This window comes from Rhodamnia argentea, chromosome 10, assembly GCF_020921035.1.
Source record: "Rhodamnia argentea isolate NSW1041297 chromosome 10, ASM2092103v1, whole genome shotgun sequence".
NCBI lineage: Eukaryota > Viridiplantae > Streptophyta > Magnoliopsida > Myrtales > Myrtaceae > Rhodamnia > Rhodamnia argentea.
In genome coordinates this window covers 8,505,793-8,527,787 of record NC_063159.1, presented here as the reverse complement: position 1 = coordinate 8,527,787, position 21,995 = coordinate 8,505,793, and the positions used below count along the sequence as shown (strand labels likewise).

Sequence of the window (21,995 nt, the reverse complement as noted above, 5' to 3'; positions counted from 1 at the left end):
GGCTTCAGCCAGAAGACAGCATCATCCTTGGCCGGTTCCACCGAAAAAAGAGTCCGACTATCTGCAAGGAAAGTGATGAAGGTGGATATAGAGAGTTTCCCGCTAACAAGACCCGCTGAAAAACCAAACATTCTCGTATAATTTATGAACCACGGTTGATTTTGTCCATCGCATCATTCATAAATAGAGCCCGTTTTATATCTTTTCTGCAGAAACATTGTTGGAGGGCCCGAGTCTGAAACAATTGAATCCTATCGTGTCGAATGGTCCAGATGTATTTGGATGGATGTCCCCGTTCCATCCAATAGTGCCTTAAGATCTATCTATCTCTCGTTCTTATGTTAAAAGTCTTCTGCAATTTTAGGATCCACTTGCCTCTTGTCCTGTTGTAATATTTATTCTAGAGTTAGATCCATAATTAGAGGGCTAATTGATGGAATATCGTAAATTCCATGATTAGTGGGCTAGTTAAAGGGATTTCATATTTTAAGGGTTTTGATTGTCACATTGTTGGGGATTTTATTGTACGTGATTGATTCACTTATTAATATAAGTACAGGATGATGCTCTAACAAAAAAATCATCAATCCATTCCAAAAACTATTTTCTTTTTGCATAAAATTCTTCATGGTATAAGAGTTAGTTTTCCGATTCCCACCTTAAACCACTTTCTCCGTTGCTGTACCATCACCAGCACCACATCTTTCACCACATCTCTTTGCCGAAGCCTGCAACTCTCTTAGTTAATCTCACTCTCATTTATTTTTTGGCCTAACCTCGGCCTAAATAAAGGTCACTTTTTATGATCTAATCAGATCATAATCTTTTTCTTTTTTTCTTCCATCTCGAGTTATTGTCATTTCGCGGTGATGTCCGAAAATTCTGGTAATAAGGTCGATCCTCTTACTTCGAAAACCGGGCGGAAATATGAAAAAATTCTCTTCCCCCCAGTTTGGTATAGCGTGATGACTTTAATTACCTACTTTGGCCATAATCTATGATGATCAATATTGCATCCGGAGAATGTACTGGTTTTCTCAAAAGGGAGAACCAAGACCCACTACTCCTCCAACGGCCCTCTTGAGATGGTTGGCTGGAGATGCCTCTGTAAAGCCATTTCTTTTGAATCATATGATTGATGGTATTAGTAAACGATATATTTTTATGCAAATAGCACAGGATATTTAGGTATCGCTTAAGGATACCTATTCCGAGATAGGAAATGATGTTCAGATTTATGAATTGATGAAGAAAATCCAGGAAATTCGACGGGGAGGTATGTCCATTAGTGTTTATTTTTAGAGCTACGTACTTTGTGTCGGGAGCTAGAGGTTTATGATGACACTTATGAGGGACTTGCTGCGGATGTCATTGTTTGACTTCAACAAAAAGAAGATAAGAAACATGTATATCAATTTCTTATGGGTTTGAATCCAGAATTTGATATCGTGTGTCAAAACATTTTGCAAAAGGATCCTCTTAATACCCTTTAGCCAGCCTATGCCTTGGTCCATAAGGAAGATAACTGGCAATGCTTATATTCTATGACTCCTACTCTTGCTCCCGACTGTTCGGCTCTTATCATGTCTTCCACGTTGAGATCCTCTCAAGTTCATATCCCACGATCAACAGATAAGTCATCTATTCGCTGTGATTATTGTGGTAAACCTTATAATATTAGAGAGCAGTGCTGGAAACTTCATGGAAAACCACCAGGAATCGGTAAGGGCAAAGGTGTTAATAAGGGTCTTTCACAAGCTCATGAAGCTAAGGTGGTTGGGCCGATTAGTTCTGAGTCCGCAAATCCTAGTGATATTGAAAATTTTGTCACCAAAGATGAGATGCAGCAAATTATCAGGGATATCATTAATTTGAAGGGTCCTAATTCCTCTCATGTGGCATCTAGTACCAAAATGGTGCACCCATGGTAAATTTATCATAAATTATTTTTTGACCACCAAAAACCCCCCAAACCGGTATATTTATGACAAATTTACTGTATGTTAATTTCCATTAGATTTGGTTTATACCATGAAAGACCCCAAATTGGTACAAATGTAATAAACACAAGGCAAAAATCCCAAACTAGTACACCTGTTAACTACCACATGTCGATCAAATCAGCAATTTGGCTATAAAATTTAAAGAAAACTAACGGATGGTAAATTTGTCACGGGTGTACCTTAATATAATAGCCACTCTCCTTTTTAACTAAGTTCTTGAATTGTTTAAAAGTGTCAAACACTTCTAACTTTTCTTTTAAAAAATATACCCAAGTTTATCGAGTAAAACCATCAATAAAAGTAACAAAACATCGATGATTAACACATGAATGAGGAGTGATGGGTCACACATCAGAATGAATTAACTCAAGTGGCTTCCTTACTTGATAAATTGTTTCATTTGGAAAGCTAGTTCTAGAATGCTTGCCGAGAACACCCTTCACATAATTAACCAGGATGGTCAATATATGGTAAGTCATAAACCATCTACTTGTGGGAAAGCATATTGAGTTTACCAAAATTGAAATGGACAAACCTCAAATACCACAACCATGAAGGATAAGCCACGTATGCCTTTAAGCATTGAGTCATTTCATTTTTTATATCACGAATAAACATCCTGTTCTTCGACATCTTCACATTGCAATCAATTTATTATTTTGATGCCTTAGCACAAGGCTAAGATCTCTCATGTGGACAGTACAACCTATTTTCACAAGCTGTCTCAAACTCAAGATATTGCTTGACATTCTAGGTACATAATAAACATTAGTAATAACCTAATGTGCACCATTCTTTAAGAGAATCGGGATGTACCTTTCCCTTCGACAAGAATTTTGGAATTAGAATGAGATTTTCCCCTTGATTGTCTCATCTAACTCAACAAGCATCTCCTTTTGCTCGCACATCTGGTTGCTTGCACCAGTGTCCAAGTACCAAGTATCATATTTGTCCACCTTCATTTTCTTCTAATGCCATTAAAAGAACTTGCTCCGCATCATTCACCAAATTTGCCTTTTCATCTCCACTGTTACTTTCTTTGTACCAACCCTTTGAAGCATAATGACCAAGTTTATTGCACTGATAACATCGAGTTCTATATTTATATACCATTGGCTTCTCGAGTTCTATCCTCTTCCATGAACACCTCTTTGATTTTGGTATCTATTGTTATTTCAAATAATATCTCCTCAGTCTCATCCATGACCTCCGCCTTGAAATCAAACTCCGCCTCGACCTCGGCCATTATCTTGATTAGTCCCTCAATTTTCGAGGATCTCTACTTTGGTCCTTCTCATCTCGGATCGTCAAATTAGTTTCAAGTACTTCCTTCATTGGCTCATGCTTGTTTCTTCTAAGTCTTTCTTCATGGGCTTGCAATGGACCCAGAAGTTCATCGATCATCATGGTATCTAGATCTTTGGACTATTCGGTTGCAACGCCAATGTAATCGTACTTATTGTCTATGACGATTTGAATTCCTCCTAATGAGATTAACGAGCAGAATAGTTAATTTTGGGCGTGAATTAACGGCGATTATATTTTTAGATTTGTAGTTTTGGCGTGGTAGTTATTGGACCAATGAGATGTCGAGTACGACAAAAATATGGGGCGATAGAACTGTTGTTGAATGATATTAGTTTTGGTTCCGATAGAACGGTCTCCGCGAAACTTGCTTCAGGGAAGTCTCCAACCGCCTTTAGCCCACTCACCACTGACTTTAACCCTCCCCCACCTATAAATAGCCTTCATTTTCTCTCTCCTTCAGTTGGCGACAACTTCCCTCAACTCAAACTCTCTCATTTCTCTCATCTCTCTCGGTACGCTTTCTCTTGCCCAGCCTTGACGAGCCACTAGCGCTGACGAACTCTCAAGCCCTGGCGACAGTCTTTCTTCGACCTTAGCTCGCCCTCGACCACCCGCTCTCTCTCCCCATCGCCATCGACCTGTGCGGCGCACGGAGGAGGAGGAACCGCGGCTCAATTCGGCGACAATTTGACTCGTCTTCGTAGTTTTCGGACCTGAGGCAAGTGGACCTCTAACTCTTCGGCTAGGCTAGCTATTTGTCCCTTGATTGGGCGCGACCCTTGGTTTTTCTTGTTGGGTGTGCCGAAGTGGTTTTAAGCGTGCATGTCTTGGGAAATGAACTTGCATGTCAGTTCTGTCTGTTGAATTGTTGTCGTGTAGCTGTGGGTGGACGGAAATTAAGGTCTGATCATCTTGCATGTCCACAGACCGGTGCAAATTGAAGTTAGACTGTGTGTAGGGGTTCGGCCGTGAGCTTTATGTCTTGCTTGTGCAATTCTGTGTTTCGCATACTGATATTGACGAGCTATTTGGCGTCTCATAGTACTGGGTGGTTGGACTGCAGTGTCTGATTGTTCTACATGTGAGTCTCGTGGTCCGATTTGGTCTTAGAACCGTGTAATTGAACGGTAGTGGACATGGGATGTGGATAATTGGTCTCTGCATGTTAATACGGACATTAATTGTGAAATCTGACTTGATTGTAGCATGTCATGAGTTTTGTTGTTGTTGTTGTCCATTTATGCCTAAGCAATATAGGTTGGCAGGTTCTTCCATTGAAGGATAAAATGAACAAATGAGTGTGCATGAATGAGAATCGAATACGCTACTTCAGTAACGTCACATCCGATTAGTCCTAATGTGGTTCCGTCGGATGTGTTATGACGATGCCTCATGGGAGCGGGAGGAAATTGGGGATGCTGTTGATCGATGCTTAATGGTTGCATATCATCAAATGCTGCAAAGTGCGATGCTCGGGTTGGTCCTGGAAGTGATCGCTAGGTTGGTCCTGAAAGTGATCATTGGGTTGATCTCGAGATGCGGGTTGGCCCCGTGAGATGGGTTGGACCCAATTGATATCATTAATGATGAGGCTAATCGCATGTGATATAAATATCGATTGCAAATCTACATTACATTGTAGAGGTCTTGTGGTACAATAGAATAGCGAACCACGTGTATGCTCATGTGTGTGCGATTCATGGTACTAGTAGAGGTCATATGGCATGGTAGTCAGATTCATTGTCTGATCTTATTATGTGATTGCCTGTGGTTATTGCGTCGTGTTCACTAAAGGTCATTACTTGTTGACTTTTCTTGTTTGGGTGATCAATAGATAGTATAGTCGTTCGTTAGTGTTGAGAAAAATTCCTAATTGACTTTGAAGCTGACAAAACAATCCATATTCTCTAATATCTAAGTTAATGCAATAAAATACTTATTTTGCAGATTATCTTTATATGTATGAAGTATGCTACACAGGATTAATCCGGCAAGATAGGCTCAAATGATATTCTAAGGGACTCGGACGCCGTAGAGGGCTCAAATGTTGAGCGGGGAGCTCGGGCGTTGTAATGAAACTCAAGCTCTGAGGAAGTACTTCATGTACAACGACCAGATTTTCAAGAGACGTATTCAAGATTATTTAATTGACATATTGTCGCGACCCTCCGATCGGGTTGATTTTATATCGAGAGTTAACGGGTCATCGTCGTCCAACTCGCAATGGATGGATTTCGAATGCGGGCCCCTCCTAAGGCTCATTACCCAAATTGCAACGGAGGAATTTAAAATCGAGGTCAACCTTAGTGTGGTCGGGTGACATGTGCGTAGTGTGCATGCCAACGGAGTCGCCACCGATCTTTTTTTGGAGGGGATGATTGAAAACACTATCGAGCGCTTGGAAGAGTCTGTTCGATTCCATGAAAATTAGAGAAAAGGGTCCGAGGACTTGGTTACATCGACATTGTCATCGTCGTTCTTTCGGTATCTAACTTGAGTGATTTCCTAAGCTAAGAATTCATGTAGATGTGTTGGGAGGTGAGGTAGGCTCTAATAATCTAAAGAGTTTCGTGCAAATGAGAATTTTCTACCCTATCAATCACAATCAATAAAGAAGGTGCGCAAATCAAAGAATCAAGAATATGCGGATAAAATGCATCAAATCATCAATCAATGTCAACATTTCATGCCTAGTATGGCCATATAGGCTTAGAGAATGGCCCATTTAAGTTTGGGGATGGTTCGAGAAAAATTTAGGATGAAGTATCCATAGGGATAAAACGGTAATTTTCGAAGGCTCGAAAATCTAAAAATACAAAATTGGGTTGTGCCAGATAAATGTGGTCATTTCCCATTTTTTGTGATTTTTTGAAAATTTTCTGAAATTTTTCCTTTTTCTTCTAATTTTTTTTGGATTTTTTTAATGATTTTTATGAATTTTTATGAATTTTTCTAATTTTTTATTAATTTTTTTTATTAATTTTCCGGACCAAGTTGACTTGACCCATGCTAATCGAATGCCCGACCTAGACCAGAAAAGTTCCGAGTTAGCCTAAACAACGTCATTTTTGTATTTTTTTTTTCTAATTTTTCTGATTTTTATCTATTTTCTAAAAATTTTAAATCTAATATTGAATCCTACGACCCAGAATTGCCCACGTGGCTAAGTCACAACCCTTGGATTAGATTACTAAATCCTACGGTCCAGATCAAGTGACGTCTAAATCCTGAGCCGTTCAATCAACATACTAAAATGGATGGTAGAGATCGAACGGGGAGACTTACCTCTCAGCCGTTTGTTCTGCATACTAAATCCTACAGCAATGATCGCATGGCGAGATTAGTTCTCGACCATCCAATCAGATTTTATTTTTTTAAATTTCAAAAAATCATTTTAATTCTCGAAAATTCCCGGATCATGACATGTGGCCTAATGCTAACCATCTAATCCGGGTTTTATTTTGTATTTTAAAAGAATTCTATTATAACCGCCTTGCCGACGTGCACGTCACGTGTTAAGCCACATGGCACCACGTCGGTGCCAAGTTAGCGTTGAGTAGGTCAACAAGCGTTGACTCGATCAACACCGACCGGAGAAGATGATCAGCATCGGCGATTTAGCGTTGGCACCTTGTTGGAGATTGATTCCGACGCCAAAACTTGAGCCAAACTTTGTGATTTAAACACCATTCAAATCCTAATCTCTTCCCCATCAACATGTGCCATTTTCGCAGCAAAACAACACCTTAAAATCCTCTGATAGCTCTGGCCGAAGCTAATCTCCGGCGAGAGCTCGACCTAGCCATTTTCTGCGCGATCGAGCCAAACTAATCAATCGAGAAGTATCACAGAAGCATAAGAAAACTTACCTGATGATCAAGGAAGCTTGATTTGGTCTAGAATGAGCTCGAGAGCTCGCGATCAGTCGAGGAAGGTTGGAGGTCAACTTGGAGAATTACACAATGAAAATGCACAAAAGAGGTATGGATGTGATCATCAAAGCATGGAGAGTAATCTAAGACTAATCTCACTCAAACTGATCAACTAAAATGCTAGATGCCATGTGAGCACCTCTTAGTAGCTCAGAGCTTGATCATACCTTTTTTGAGGTCAAAGTGCGATCGGATGAGTTCGGTAGCTTCCTTAGGACTTCAGGATGCTTGTCAGCCAATGGTATGCTTCGGTTTTGCTGGAGTTAGCTTGGCGAAGCTTCCACAAGTTCGGCGAAGCTCGGCTCCAATGGCAGTCCTGCGAGCTCGCGATCGCCTCTCTCTCTCTCTCTCTCTAGTCTGTTGGAGTATGGCAAACAGAATGAACCTCTCTTGGACGGAAACGCGTGGGATTGATATATCCCGAATTCGAACAAAAAATCGCGCAGGAGGGTGGTGTCGCTAACTTGCTCCCGCACGTACCTACACGTGCTCAATGGCACTAACGGTGCCAAAGGAAGTTTACAATTTCATCCAGCCCGTTTGCGCCTCCGTTGAGTGCGAATGGATGGCCAATTTTGCCAAGTTGTGTAAAGGTTGACTTTACACATTGTCACGGCATCGACTAAGCTCGCCAGCGCAGCTTCGGCAATCCTAGGTGGCGAAAGTTGGGGCATTTCAAGCGGGAGGGCGAGGGCTTTAAAGCCCACCCCTTGGCATCTCCGATCATGGCCAGGAAGGGGTCCAATTCCATCGTCAAAGCTCGGCTTGCGTTGGGTATTTGAACCTGTGCGGGAAACCAATTGGGGGAGAAGAGGTCCAACTAGGTCACTGGGTCGGATCCAGTTCGACCCGACAAACTAGGTCGACCTAAAATGACCAAATCAACCCCTAGGACTTTCAATATTTTCAAATTAAATGTCAAAATTGATCTCAGGAGCATGAGTTCTATCAGAAGATGTGATTTTCCCCAAAAATATGTGATGAATTATACAAAACCCCCAATTTTTTATTTCAACTTGATATTGAAAATTGTGCAATTCAAACCCTAAATGGCCAATTCAATCGAAACTACCCCCACCATTTGATTCAGTAGGTCAAAAACTATAGGGTAGGGGTCATCCTTTGCCATGGTGATCCCTAGATTTTGATTAATTTCATTTTAATTGAGATCCACGGACTAAATTTGTAGAAATTTATGCAATTAAGTCGAATCCGTGCCATTGTCCAATTTTCTAAAATTTTTGGGCCAAAGTGAATAAAAGGGACTTGAGGCAAGTGCCACAACTTGTAAAAAAATGAATTTTAAATGACTCAAAAGGTATTTTTCAAGTCAATTCGGAATTATGCTCAATGAAGTATTCTATAATCCCAAATTGACTTTTTCAAATATTAAGAGACCAAAATGAAAAGGGAATGAAAATAGAAATATTGACTATTTTTTAAAAAAATTTCAGCCTCGAACACTATTTTTCCTGATTTTCCAAGCTTTTTTCTATTTTCGAAAAATATTAAAAAATACGAAAAATACAAAAAAATATTTTTTGTTCAAAAATGGTTCTTTAGGCTTGACCAAGGTTCCTAAAGTTGATTTTGCAATTTTTTTTTTTATGAATTTTCTAAAAATTTTCTAAAAAATAAACTGAAAAATATTAGGTGTCAACACATATTACATCATCAAAACCGGTAGCAAATCAAGTTGGATTCTTCTTGAATATTATCAATGAAGAAGATCAATCAAGGATGTGGATTAAGGGAGACGAGGATGAATTACCTAATGAAAAATTCTATCTATGGAAATCCAAGATTGTAATTATATGGGTGATTTGATTTAATGGGAGATTCTTTGCTTTGTCAAACCTAAATGGCTACGAGATCATTTGTATACAATCTCGTTCAAATGGGAGGTTTGAGAGTGATTCTCTAGAGATATTGCAACGGGCAATTAGAGATGGAGGAGTTAAATTATCTGTCAGACTAGTAGAAATGCCGACTCCTCCCGGTCCTACTTATTACCATTACGGTGCACCTGTCCGCATCTCACGTACGTGGTAAGAACATACTGAGCTGCACTCTCCATATCAGCGATATCGGACACTATGTACCACCCCGACAGTCAACGTAGGACCTTCTGTTAGTCGTATTGAGTACCATTTTACTGCCACCTATGTGCGGGGAATTGACCAGTGGTAGGGCCTCTTCCTCCTTCCAAGTTAGGCGCTGGAAGTCGCAGCAACAACGTGGCCGGTATTGGTGGTCGTTGGTGGATAGTTAGGATGTACATGCAGGCTTTTGATGGTGGCGGCACAGCGGTTACCTTTTGACGATGGTTGTGAGGTGTAGATGGTGACGGTGGTGGTGGTGGTGGTGGTGGTGGTGGTGGTGGTAGTATAGGCATGGGAAATTATAGATCGGGAGTAGTTGCTTTTTGTTTTCCCTCTCAGCTATCTTTTGAAATGAATAATGTACATAATTGGTTATATATACAAGATTAGGTGTTTATGATATGTGTGCTATGATAAAAATGCATGGCAGGTGCATGTTAGATAAACCTCTAAAAGCCATCCTCTTTTAAGCGCTCGTGTTTATTCTTGATTGTTTGTTATGGTCTATTGAGTGATTTTATTTTTTCTTCTGCATGTGCCATGTCATAATTATAACAGATTATAAGAGCACGTTAGTAAGTCACGACCTAAGACGTCACATTGTCTAAGGACCGAAGAATTTTCTCAATAGCTTGAACTTGAACATCCGGGACGTGTTCACCATTTTTTTCATCTAATTGACAATCGCCAAAATTCTTGTGAAATTATTAGCAATCAATATAGATTCCTTCATATGATTACCTTGAATTCACCAACTAATGTTTAGAGGCGAATCTTCTTAACTTTTTGTACTCCTTGATGCGTGTTGTGAAGAATCTCCCATGCCTCCAAGTATTAACATTCGCAACCTTCGCGAAAATAGAATCATCTAAAAGCTTGATAGATGATCAACAGAGCATATTGATCTTTTGATAAAACCTTTTCCAAGGTAGTCTTCTAATTTTGACTCAAGGTGGCTTCGTCCTCTGGCTCATCATGACCCATATTGACAAGTTCCCATACACCATAGAAGTCGAGTAGAGCTTTCATTCTAACAACCCAATTATCAGAATTTTCTTTGTTTGTTGGGGCCATGATCATAAACTATATGCTATACCAATTTGATGGGATAATTTGAACGTGAAACACTCACAATTTGTGCAACTCAAAGAAGAGAAGGAGACGAATATGTTTTTTTCATTTCACCTTAATGAAATGATTGCAAGACTTGCCTTTATATAGGCTTATTGCATGACTTTTCTTCTTTCTCTTAAATGACCCATAAATATATCTAACATTCCAAGGAGATAGGCTCCTAAGAATTTATAAAACATTAAGCTAGACATAGAACTATGAACAAACTCTTAAAAACAACACTACAATAAAGACTCTCAATTCTCACATTAGTCTTGGAAGCCAAACAGACACCGATAACCGCCTAGCTGATTGACAACTTTTCCACTGAATCGATAACCTCTTTGCATAATCAGCAACATCCTCCGAAATGAATTTGGTTAAATTACTAACAGCCCACACAGAGTAAGAATCTATCAATAGCTGTCAAAATGCTTGATCCGGAAGGAGTCATGGAGGCCTGTAATACCAATTGGAAAAGCTCATTTTGAATGCAATATTGTACCCAAATCAGGACATTCATTTGAGAACATATTCGGCCTCAAAATTCGTTTATTTGACATGATTCGGGGTAGTTTTTGGATTTTGGAATATTTGATTGCACATTTTCATGCCTTATGTCATAACAAATAGGATTTCTTTGGGATTTCCCTGTTCATTGTGCAGACTTGCGTGTTGCGTTTCTCTACTCGTGTTGCGAATATACTGTAGTTCGAGATTAGCGTTTTTAATTGTCTGTTCCCTCTGGCTCATTGTTCCTAGCTAGTCAACGGGGCTTGTGGTCAGTTTTTGCGTGTCCATGACTACAATTTAATTTTCTGAACGAGTTGGCCAGGAAACAGAGGAATTAAAAAAGACCAGATGGGAAGACTTGGACATATATAAGTTATATGAAACCTCAACTAGTCATGTTCATCTTACACCTAATTTCGCTGATTAAAAAATACCTAAAAATTAGCGAGCTTTTCTGCCGAATCCGCTTCCAACAACGTTAGATTGGGAATATTTATTGGTCCATGTCAATTGGTCAATTTTTGATTGTTAGTCCAACTATCCAGCTTCTTTCTGGGGGGATAATATAGAATGGGGGGAACAAATATCGATGTTTAGCTGTGATTGTCCAAAGATAAGGGAGTTAACTAAGGTTTTTGAAAAGAAAATATTATGGGATAAATGCATTGAAACTTGTGACAAAAGTGCAATCGAGTCTCAAGACTTGCAAAAAGTACAATCAAATTTTAAAACTTGTTAGCATTTTTTATTTGTCAAGTTGGACAGAGTTATTGAAACGACTTGATCGCACAAACTTGATAAGTTTTAAAAATTGATTACATTTTTTGAAAGTTTTATGACTCAATCACACTTTTATGACAAATTTTAAGATTTGATTATACGTTTTGAATGTTTTAGGGCTTAATTACACATTCACGATAAGTTTTAGGACTTTTAGTAGATTTATCCTAAAAATTACTGGAATGGGATGCTAACTTAAGAAAGAGGTATCCTAATGTTAATCTCTCTGACCTCATTTATCGGATAAGGCTCTATTTTTTAACAACAAGCGTGACAATCAAAATTACGCTGAGCGAAAGATCCTTTAATGCATAGCTCTTGTCTCATCACATTCAAACTAAACTTGACCGAAAATACAAGTTTTAACGCTCGGTTATTACCTGAACTGTCAATCATTGATTATCTATGGGGGAAAAATGTATGGAACTTTCTTTCTAATGTAAAAATCAATAGGCATTATGCTATATTTCTTTATGTTTTATGCGATTAAGTTGACTTAATACAAAGAATTTTGATAATATCTCTTTGGTGGCAGCCTTCCTCTCAAATTTAAGCAATATAAATCTCGTCTGTCCCACGTTGGCTCAGGTTTAATCACGTTATTTTTCTCTCATAAATTCATTGAATGAGGTAATGTTTGCATCACCTTCAACGATCAGATGGGCATCAGCAAAAAGTTATCAGCACATGCAAATAACGAGGAGAAAGAAATAAAGAAATAAATAAAATTACAACAAGCTCGAAGTCAATGGGGGAGTCTAATCCTTCTTCTTTTTGGTTAGTGTTTTGTGGGGATTCAAAGAGATAGATGAAATTTATGGGCAAGTCATATCAACTATGTTAAAATGTCAAATCCAAAAACTTATGTTAATAGGTATAAAGAGATTGCGTGAATATAAAGAGCATTTAAGATCCGTTGTCAAGTGATGTGAGACGATACTTTAATAGACTATACTGTCTTAAAGAGTGATATCTCCGATAGGATCCATGATCCAGTGCCGTTGGCTACAATGGAAATCATGTCCCCAGGATACAATTCCCTGGCCCCAATCTTCCTCACTTATCATCTGTGAACCAAGCGAAGGATGAACACTATTTAAGCCTTGAATTGTTAGCCAATATAAAGAGTGATATCTCCTATAGGATGGTACTTTTTGCGTGTCTATGACTTTCATCCAATTTTCTGAAAGAGTAGACCAGCAATATTAATAATGCCTCCACGTTTTTGGTGCTGTCACCTAAACAGAGGATTAAGAAAAGACCAGCATGAACAGACTTAAGACATGTCCAAGCTAGTATGATCCTCAAGCAGGCATGTTCGCCGTTTAAAAGTTTTCTTATACTTTTATTTTGGAAAAAGAAAATTATATCTATCAGTTATCAAGTGCGATGTCAATTTCATGCTTTGGTCACTCATTCGAGCTTCTTGTTCATATGTCTTAAATACTGATTAGTGGGGTATTGATGAATTCGAAGTTTTTTAATACGAGGGTGAAGTTTCAAGTCACAATTAAAAAATATTTTATTTTTGCCACTTAACAAAAATAAAATATAAGATTGGCTAGCGCACTACTAAATTCGCTTCAAATAACGTATATTGGGGAATGTTATTATGAATCGTCAACTTAAATGGTCGGTGTTAAGGCCGAAAAATATTAGCTGGTCAATGTCAACTAGTCAATTTTGACAACTTTGGCCCTCTCCTTTGGTCCTTTTCATCTTGGATTGACAGCCGAGTTTGGAGTACTTCCTCTACACGTTCATCCCTATTTATTTTGAATCTTTCTTCATGGGCTTGCAGTTCATTGATTGTCATGGCATCGAGTCTTTGAACTCGTCAATCGCAACGCCAATGTGGTGGTACTTCTTGTCTAAAGACCGAAGTATCTTTTCAACAACTGGAACAACTGGAACAACTGGAACATCTTCACCATTTCTTTTCATCTAGTTGGCAATCGCCAAAACTCTTGTGAAACAATAAGCAATCACTTCAGATTCTTTTATATGAATTACTTCGAATTTGCCTCTCAATATTTATAGACCAATCTTCTTCATTTTTTGTACTGCTTGGTGTGGGGCGTGGAGAATCTCCCGTGCCTCCTTAGAAGTAGGAGCTTCCGAAACTTTCTCGAACATATGATCATCCAAAGCTTGATAGACGCAAGTTGATCTTTCGTTCGAACCTTCTCCAAAACATTCTTCTAATTTTCACTCAAGGTGGCTTCATACTTTGGCTCATCATAGACAGTGTTGACAATTTCCCATACACTATGGCGTCAAGCAGGACTTTCATTCTAGCAACCCAATTACCATAATTTTCTTTGGTAAGTCAAGGGTATTGAGGAGAAAATTGATTGTTTGTTGAGGTCATGATCACAAACCGTAAGCTTTGGCATCGATTTGACGGGATAAATTGAAGGTGAGAAACGCTCAACTCACACAATATTCAAGAAGAAGGAGCAAACGAATAGCCTTTTGGATGCTTCTTATGTCACCTCAATTCACCAAAAATAAAATGTTTACAAGACACTTGTTACATAAGTCTTGAACTGACTTATAGATGACTCTTAAAATTAGTGCTTCTATAAAGACTCTTAGAAACACGAACAATCAACATAGAAATATGAAGAGATTCTTGAAAACAAGTCTACGATAATGACTAGTTTTGGAGACAAACAGACACAACACGAACATTGAATCGACGATTCATACACTGAATCGATAACTTATCAGCATTTAATTTGATTTAATTTCCAATACAGTTTCTGTCGGCTCAGCTCCAACAGATCCGTCTCTCGAACCAGTTCGGGTCAACTCAGTATCTGTGGGCACCACTGCTGATCTTGGCTTCTTTCGCTTATCGATCGCTTCCGAAATCCCGGTCATATCTTGGTCTTCGTCCATCTCATTCTCCTTCAACCGTACCTCAATATCGTCAAGAACAGCAAGACACTCTTTTATACGTTCCTCCTCCGATTGGTTCTCCTTCAAGAGCATCCTAATTTTCTTAATATCAGGACACGTTTTGTTTTGTTTCTCCGATTGCTTCTTCTTCAAATGCATCTTAATTTCATTGAGTCAAATAAAAAGAACTTGGCAACTTCAGTTCCACGATTTAAACTCAAAGAGAGAGAAGAACCCCCCCCCAAAAAAAAAAAAACTCTACCAAATCTTGAGAAAATGTCGTAAGTTCAACACACCTGTGATTTAATAATCGCGTATAGAGGTAATGTTCGGAAGGTGCACAACCACTGGACAAACGCTCTGAGAGTGCAACAAATGCCACATAAGTGAAATTGATTGTTAGGCCCCGATTATTGATCACATACAAAACCAATCATAGGTCATTGCTAATTCCTTGGGAGCAAGTGGGTCAATTTAAGTCGGATCATTTTCAACCATGATGTAATGGACATGAGCAATAGGTCTTACCCAAGTACTATTCTCGGGACAACAAAACCAACCTTCCCCATGATGCAGGAGTGAAAACCATACTGGATCTGCACAGAGACACCAGAAGGCATTAGCTGGAATTTTCACCGAATGCTAGAAACTTTGCTTACCATTGTCAATGACAATGATAGTTTGAGCTATTTATGACTCACCAATATAAAGAAGAAGAAAGTAAGCTGCAAAGAGTTCTCGAATAGCACGATGTGAATCAGGTTGCCGACCAGATGAGGCTTATTGAACCAGAAATCATCGTCTGAAATTTCAACAACCATCTCCTTCGCACCATTTTCGTTGGACTCCTCTTCATTTTGTGTATGCTTTTCGGCAATATCTTTTGCTAGTCGGCTTACAATACCCTCCAATTTGATGTTGACAATGACCCAAATCTGCGCACAATTGGCGAGGACGCCTTAGATACAAAGCTAGACTCTTCTTCTTCTTCTTCTTCTTTCGACATTCATTTGGAATTTGCAAGACATAGCGGCTCAAAGGGGGAGTTTTTATCACTACTTACAATCAACGGCATGAAAGATATCCAAAACAAGGCGTGCCATCCTGCAGGAATCGTACCAAGAAATGCATTCGATTAATGATGTCTTTCTTCCCAAAGGCAAGTAACGTAAGAAAGATGCAATCGAGCTTCAATCAGAATTAATAGCGATTGGTATCGAAAAAATCGAACTTTAGTTGAGGAAAAACATCACTTCTTTTTCTGCTAGCACTTGACAAAATCAGTTTGACGTGCCTTGTTTCCGGTTTTGAGCATGAAGACTCACTGTTCATATTGTTTGGATTCCAACCAAATAATTTAAGCCAATAGGTAGAAAGAGATAACATGTATATAAAAAACATTTAAACCCCATTGTCAAATGATATGAGATATTTCAACACTCTCTCTTAAGTGCAAGCCGGATCGGGAATGACACATGTAATTTTTTAATAGCGGGGTCGACAAAAAAGTTTAGGCTTATAGGTGAAAGAGGACCATGCGTATATAAAGAACATATAAGACTCGTTGTCAAGCGATATTGGTTATTTTTCAACACATAAAATTTCTACAATGCACTAGTAATAAGATTCAAAACAATTGTTTGAGGGTGACTAATTATGATCTGCTCATTCTTGATGGCAATTTGCCTTGTATTAGGGCAACACTGCTTCATGGGATTCGTTTTTGCTTCCATTGCTCTATGGTATACGTTACAATGCGGAAGAGGCTAAATCTAGGTGCAGTAATAGAGAATCATGTGATCCAGGTATTCTATCTGTCACAAACTATGTAGTTTCTGCTAATGTTGCAATGCAGAATAACAATGCTTTTATGTGCTTAAGTCACTCACCGGCAACATTCACGAGCAAAAATGTCACTGCGAATAACCACAAGTACCAGCTGCCACATCGGTTAAAATTGCAAATCAGTAAGTCTGAAGAGGAGCTAAGCATTCTCTGGTATCTACAGTATTATTTCCGTGAAAAAAAGTTATATCGTATTGTTTTTCCATGAATTTAGTAAGGCCAGATAAAGATTGGTTGATGCAATACCGTTCTCCTGTTAACATACTGTCGTCTGATGCAAATTTTTTCTTGTTTTTTTTTCCGGCCAAAATAGTTTTCCGATAACATCCTTTGTCGGGCAGAGTTAGGCAAGTAAAACTTGTAACTCATTATTTCATCCAAGCAGAAACAATATACTTCTTTCTTGTAAAGAAAACAAGGATGGTTTTCTCGGCTTTCATCATGAAGGGGCTATAAACTTACCTGATTCCAATCATATTCTCAAACTCCTTTTTCAAAGTCCCGATTATACAATCTTGAAATTCTTTCCCCGGATCTTCCGGATCAAGTGCCTGTGACATGACAGAAGTTACAGCTACTTTAACCATCTCAAGGTAGAACACAATACAACGAGGACCAAGAGTCAAAACCTTATTCTTTGAGTGCAAGACCTCGATGAAGTTCAAACGAAGAGTAACGTACTCACGCACGGTCATAGAAGCAAACCCTTTCTGAAAACCTGTTGACTGCAGAAGAGGAAAAATGCAAGACGATGTTGGGCCTTTCGACGAAGAACTCGTCCTTCCAGGTGATTGTTAAAATCGCTTTACCTAAGGATTATAGAATATGTGTTGCTCATTTTAAGTTTCTAAATACCCTTAACTCAATATGTTTGAAAATACTGTGTTCATGAACAAAGATGTAAAGTTAAAAAGAAAAAATCGAAAGGATAAAATTTATATAAATCCATATAGCTAACGTTGAAGCTCAGTATGATCCATAGGATAGTTGAGGTCGTAATGATATACTCAATTTTGCGAGAGCCATAGACTCAATGACTTACCAGAGATGAGACGATGCCAGGTGGCTTTTTATAAAAATCCACCGTTTTCGTGAGTACTGCAGATCCACACAGAAAGAGATCGTCAATCAGATTAGAAATTATATTTTTAAGACTGTAGAATCTTGGGTTGAGGACGACAATGGAAGGTGAATTCAACAGCATTACCGAGGTCTTGCAGACGATCATTAACTTTGAGAAGTTTCTCATATAGCTGCAGATTCCCCCATTGATTTATCTAACAGCATGGAAGGACGACAATGACGTTACAAAACTGATCCAAGACATGCCTCTCATATTTTGGTGATTCTCCTAATTCGGACGAGTTATACTTTTCACTTTATAACTTTTGTAAAAATTTGGTAAACTCGAAAAAAGAGATACTCGAAACACTTTTTTTGGGGGAGGTGGGGGGGTGTTGAAAAATACTCAAAACACTTGAAAACTTTTGAAATATCAAACAAATTTCTCGCGCAATCACATATTAATTTTCTCATGTTCTTTTCCGAAAACTGTCAAGAGTTTGTGAAAGATTGTGTGCAAGTGCGTGTGAAATTTAGAGAGAAAAGCAGAGAAATGCCGAAGGATTCACGAACAGGGACAAAGGCTACGTTAGTATGGCGACAAGGGTGCACGAGGAAAGAAAGGCCTATTATTCTTTAGTGATATTACAAAGGAAGTGGATATCTTTGCTAATTGGTCTGCCGGTTTCTTTTCTATGTACTCATCTGGATGGCCACCAAGCCTAATTATAGTCTTACATCGCCGACTTAGCCATGCAAATAATCTCTGTTCTTGTCAGAGATTTGTCTTTCTTTTTCATCGCCATTCTCATCACTTACTTGGATAGTTTTAAGACCACAAATTCTAACTACCAAATCTTTTGTCTAGGAGTTTCTAGATAGTTTTAGCTCTCCATGTTTGGCAAAATATCTTTTCCTCATTTTTCAATGTTTGAATCGCTGAGGAAAATAAGTCAACGGCTAACATATACTTATTCCAAGGCCAATGATTTCCTTTCTAAAAGATCGAAAATCTTTCTTCAATATATGGCTAGATTTCACTGCCTAAATCATGAACTATGCACCTGGGCATTGGAACCCTCATGCTCATTCCCGAATCCTTACACTTAGGACTAGGTCCCCTAGTGCCCCATGCTCAGGTCCATTGAGGTCAGGCCCAAGATCCCAGTGTTGGTGCCCGAGTCTCCAGCGCCTGTGCCTTGGTCCATCAAGGCCAGGCCCAAGGCCCCAATGCCCATGCGCGATGCCCCAGCACTAGGATCTGATCCACAAAGGCCAGGCGCTGATCCACAAAGTCCAGGTGCAGAACCTCGATACTTGTTTCATGATCCTCCGCGCCTAGGTCCTAGTCCCAAAGGCGGGATTAGGTCCTCGGTGCCCATGCTCAAATCCCTATGCTCTATCCTGGGGAGAAAATATTAGGTGCTCCTTGAGTGCCACGTCATCTCTAAGACACCTCATTCAATGAACGACACGTGTTCAGCGGGGCCCACATTTCCGACTTTTTTAAAATCTGTTTTTCTCTCACATTTTTTTTTCCGTAAACACCCCCACGGCCTACACTCTCTCCCTCTTCAAGTGACAGGATCCCTCACCTTCATCTTTGTTTTTTTTTTTTTTCGTGCCCGAATCTGTGGCCAGCGGCGAGGGAGTGGGCGGCGAGGGAGCCGGTGGCAAGGGAGCCGCGGGCTGAGCCACTGAGATCGCGGGAGGCAAGGCCGAGTACTTGAACAGAGATTAGAAGAGAGAGATCGGGGGCGGCGAGAAGAGATTTTGCAAAAACTTGGAGAGAGAAAGTGGGCCGTGAGCTGCAAACGGGCGCGAGGGCCCCCGCCTCGGCCTCTCCGGCCCGCGTCCTCGCCGCCCGCGATCTCGGCCGCTCAGCTCGCGGCTCTCTCGTCGCCCGCCGCAGACGGATGCAAGGTCGCTTCAGCCGCGATGAGCGGCGATCTCGAACGCGAAGGTCGCCCTCAACACATCTTGACCCCCGCCGCCGCCGCCTCCACCTCGGCCTCGCCGCCGCCGTGCCCTCGCCGCCCGCGATTTCGGCGGCTCAGCCCGCGGCTCCCTTGCGGCCGGCTGTTGGTTGAAGATGTGAAGATGAAGGTGAGGGGACTGATTAGTGTGAAGGAGGCTTTGCTCCCGGAGGGTGTCCTGGGTGGCCCGCCGTAGGCCGTGGTTGCCCCCCCTCTCCGTTCGACGGCGGCGCCTATGATTTCGCCGCCCAGAAATGCCGTCCTACGTTTTGCAGAAACTTGGAGAGAGAGGGGGGTGGCTGTGGGGGTGTTTACGGAAAGAAAAATGTGAGAGAAAAACAGATTTTAAAAAATCTGAAATGTGGGCTTCGCTGGACACGTGTCGATCATTAAATGAAGTGTCTTAGAGATGACGTGGCACTCCAGGAGCACCCAATATTTTCTCCTATCCTGGGACCTTGGTGCCCATGGATGAATCCATCCCATGCCCAGCTTCCTGGCACTCCTGCCCAAGTCCAATTAGGCTTAGGACTTCGGTGGTCAGGCTCGAGTCCACAAAGGTCGGGCCTTGGATTCTTGTGCTAGTGCTTAGATACCCCATGCCCGAGCCTAGGTCCAACAAGACCGAGGCCTTGGTATTTGTGCGTAGGTATATTGAGGTCAAGCCGAGATCTCGGTGCCTGTGCTCGAGCGCCCGAGGCCCAAGCAGGAGTCCATTGAGACGAAGCCCGAGCTTGAGACACTAGTGCTAGTGCCTTGATCTTCCACGCCCCAAGCCTAAGATCCCGGTGCTAGAGCCCGGATTACCAACGTCCAGGCCCGTGTCCATCAATGCCGGGCCTGGGTCCCAGCAACTGGGGTTTCCGGTCCCAACTTTGATGGACACGAGCCAGGTTGCTAAGGACCTGGGCCCGAGCACCTGTGTCCTAGGGCTAGCCTCGATGGATACGGGCCTTAAATACGATATGTTTTTTCGCAATACTGGAGGGTAAGTCGTAAGCGGAAGTAGGAGAAAGTAACAGAAAGATACAGTTGAAGTGAAAGGGATGTCATAGCACACCATAGTCAGTACTTTGAGCACACAGAGGACCACGTGAAAGGTGGCCAGCACAAATATGAAAATGTGCAGGTGATGGACTGCTTCAACAGACAACAATGGCACCTTCCCCTGAAACCGAAGAAGAAGATAAGACAGTTGCACCAAATATTTGCTATGAGAGATCGTATCAATTTGTGGTAGTCTTTAGATCTCTCTTAACAATGGAGATATGCAAAGACTTGTATAGAAAATTAGTATAATAAATGATGAGGTAGACTCTTAATCGGTCACAAAATACTATGCGCATATATGCTATCTGTTATAGTTTTGTATATCAGTCTTTTATTCTTGGCTTTGTGCTTTTAATATCTCTAAAGTTATAGAAGAAGAATCAGCTGTTTTGGTAAAGTTACTTTTTGACTGCAGTAATCAGTAGTATCAGACGCAATGGCGAGGAGGCGGCGTCCTCCCGTTGCGACGGTGGATGGAGAGTCGGGCTTCTTGCAGGGAAGCCAGACGTTGTTGAGGTGCTCCGATATGCAAATCTTCCCTATGCTAGTTTGGAACACCGCTAAGAGAAGCGATATGATACCCAGTAGCATCATTTCTGCCATTGTCGTCATAACCCGAAAAAAAAAAAAAAATTCATGCGCATGGACGTTAGTATTGTGAAAAAAAAAAAAAAAAAAGAGAGAGAGAGAGATCCCTCACCATCTTTGATCTTCCGTGAGGCGCCGATGAGCGGCCACCATTGGTACTTCCTCAAACGCTGCATTTGACAAGGAAACTTGAGTTAGATCGCGATTGACATGCCCGAGTTAGACTTTAGGAGACTATGGGAAGCAAGAGTAATCACCTTGCCGGCCCAACGAAAGAGTCCATCAACGATGAGAGAAATGGACACTATGATGGAGCAAACGACAGCCACCACCCACGTCGGCGTGAACTCTAAGGATGTCTGGTCTCTTCCCGCATCCGCCATCTCTCTCTCTCTCTCTCTCTGCGTGTTTTTAATGCCTCCCCTCAAAATCTCATATGGTACATTTTCATAAACACACATATATATACAAGTTAAGGATGCACAAACGAGAATGCTTACGTGATGTTCACACGCACACATCAACGACTTCCTTTTTGTTTTATTAGTGAGAACCCAAACGAACCTACGAGGAACATGGCCAGTTCTTCCGATGTCTCAGAGTAACTGCAATTATCAGATAAACTCATCTGGTGGAGTGAGCTTTGTCTTGGTAAACGCCAATGGGAGTTGTGGTAGGTAGCTAATCACCCCCTCCGCCTCGTATGGCAGAGTAGTAGTACCTCGAGTTGACTCCAATTCTATCACCTAACCAGAGAAAGACAATACTTTTACTAAATTCAGCAATCAATATAATAAGGGCCGCGCTTTTTCCACTCCT

The 21,995-nt window shown here is 40.6% G+C and overlaps 1 protein-coding gene across 1 annotated transcript; it reads right to left on the bottom strand.

The window, feature by feature from the left end:
* Positions 1–13,563: 13,563 nt before the first annotated feature.
* LOC115739308 (MLO-like protein 15) lies at positions 13,564–21,574 on the bottom strand. Its single transcript, XM_048271799.1, has 15 exons — positions 21,434–21,574; positions 21,289–21,346; positions 20,991–21,184; positions 20,569–20,706; positions 17,708–17,777; positions 17,543–17,598; positions 17,130–17,225; positions 16,963–17,051; positions 16,545–16,594; positions 15,719–15,759; positions 15,357–15,590; positions 15,184–15,251; positions 14,952–15,015; positions 14,512–14,802; positions 13,564–13,695 (listed from the first exon to the last, which is right to left on the bottom strand). The coding sequence occupies exons 1-15, from the start codon at positions 21,557–21,559 to the stop codon at positions 13,564–13,566; spliced, it is 1,707 nt and encodes a 568-aa protein (XP_048127756.1). The 5' UTR covers positions 21,560–21,574.
* Positions 21,575–21,995: the final 421 nt, after the last annotated feature.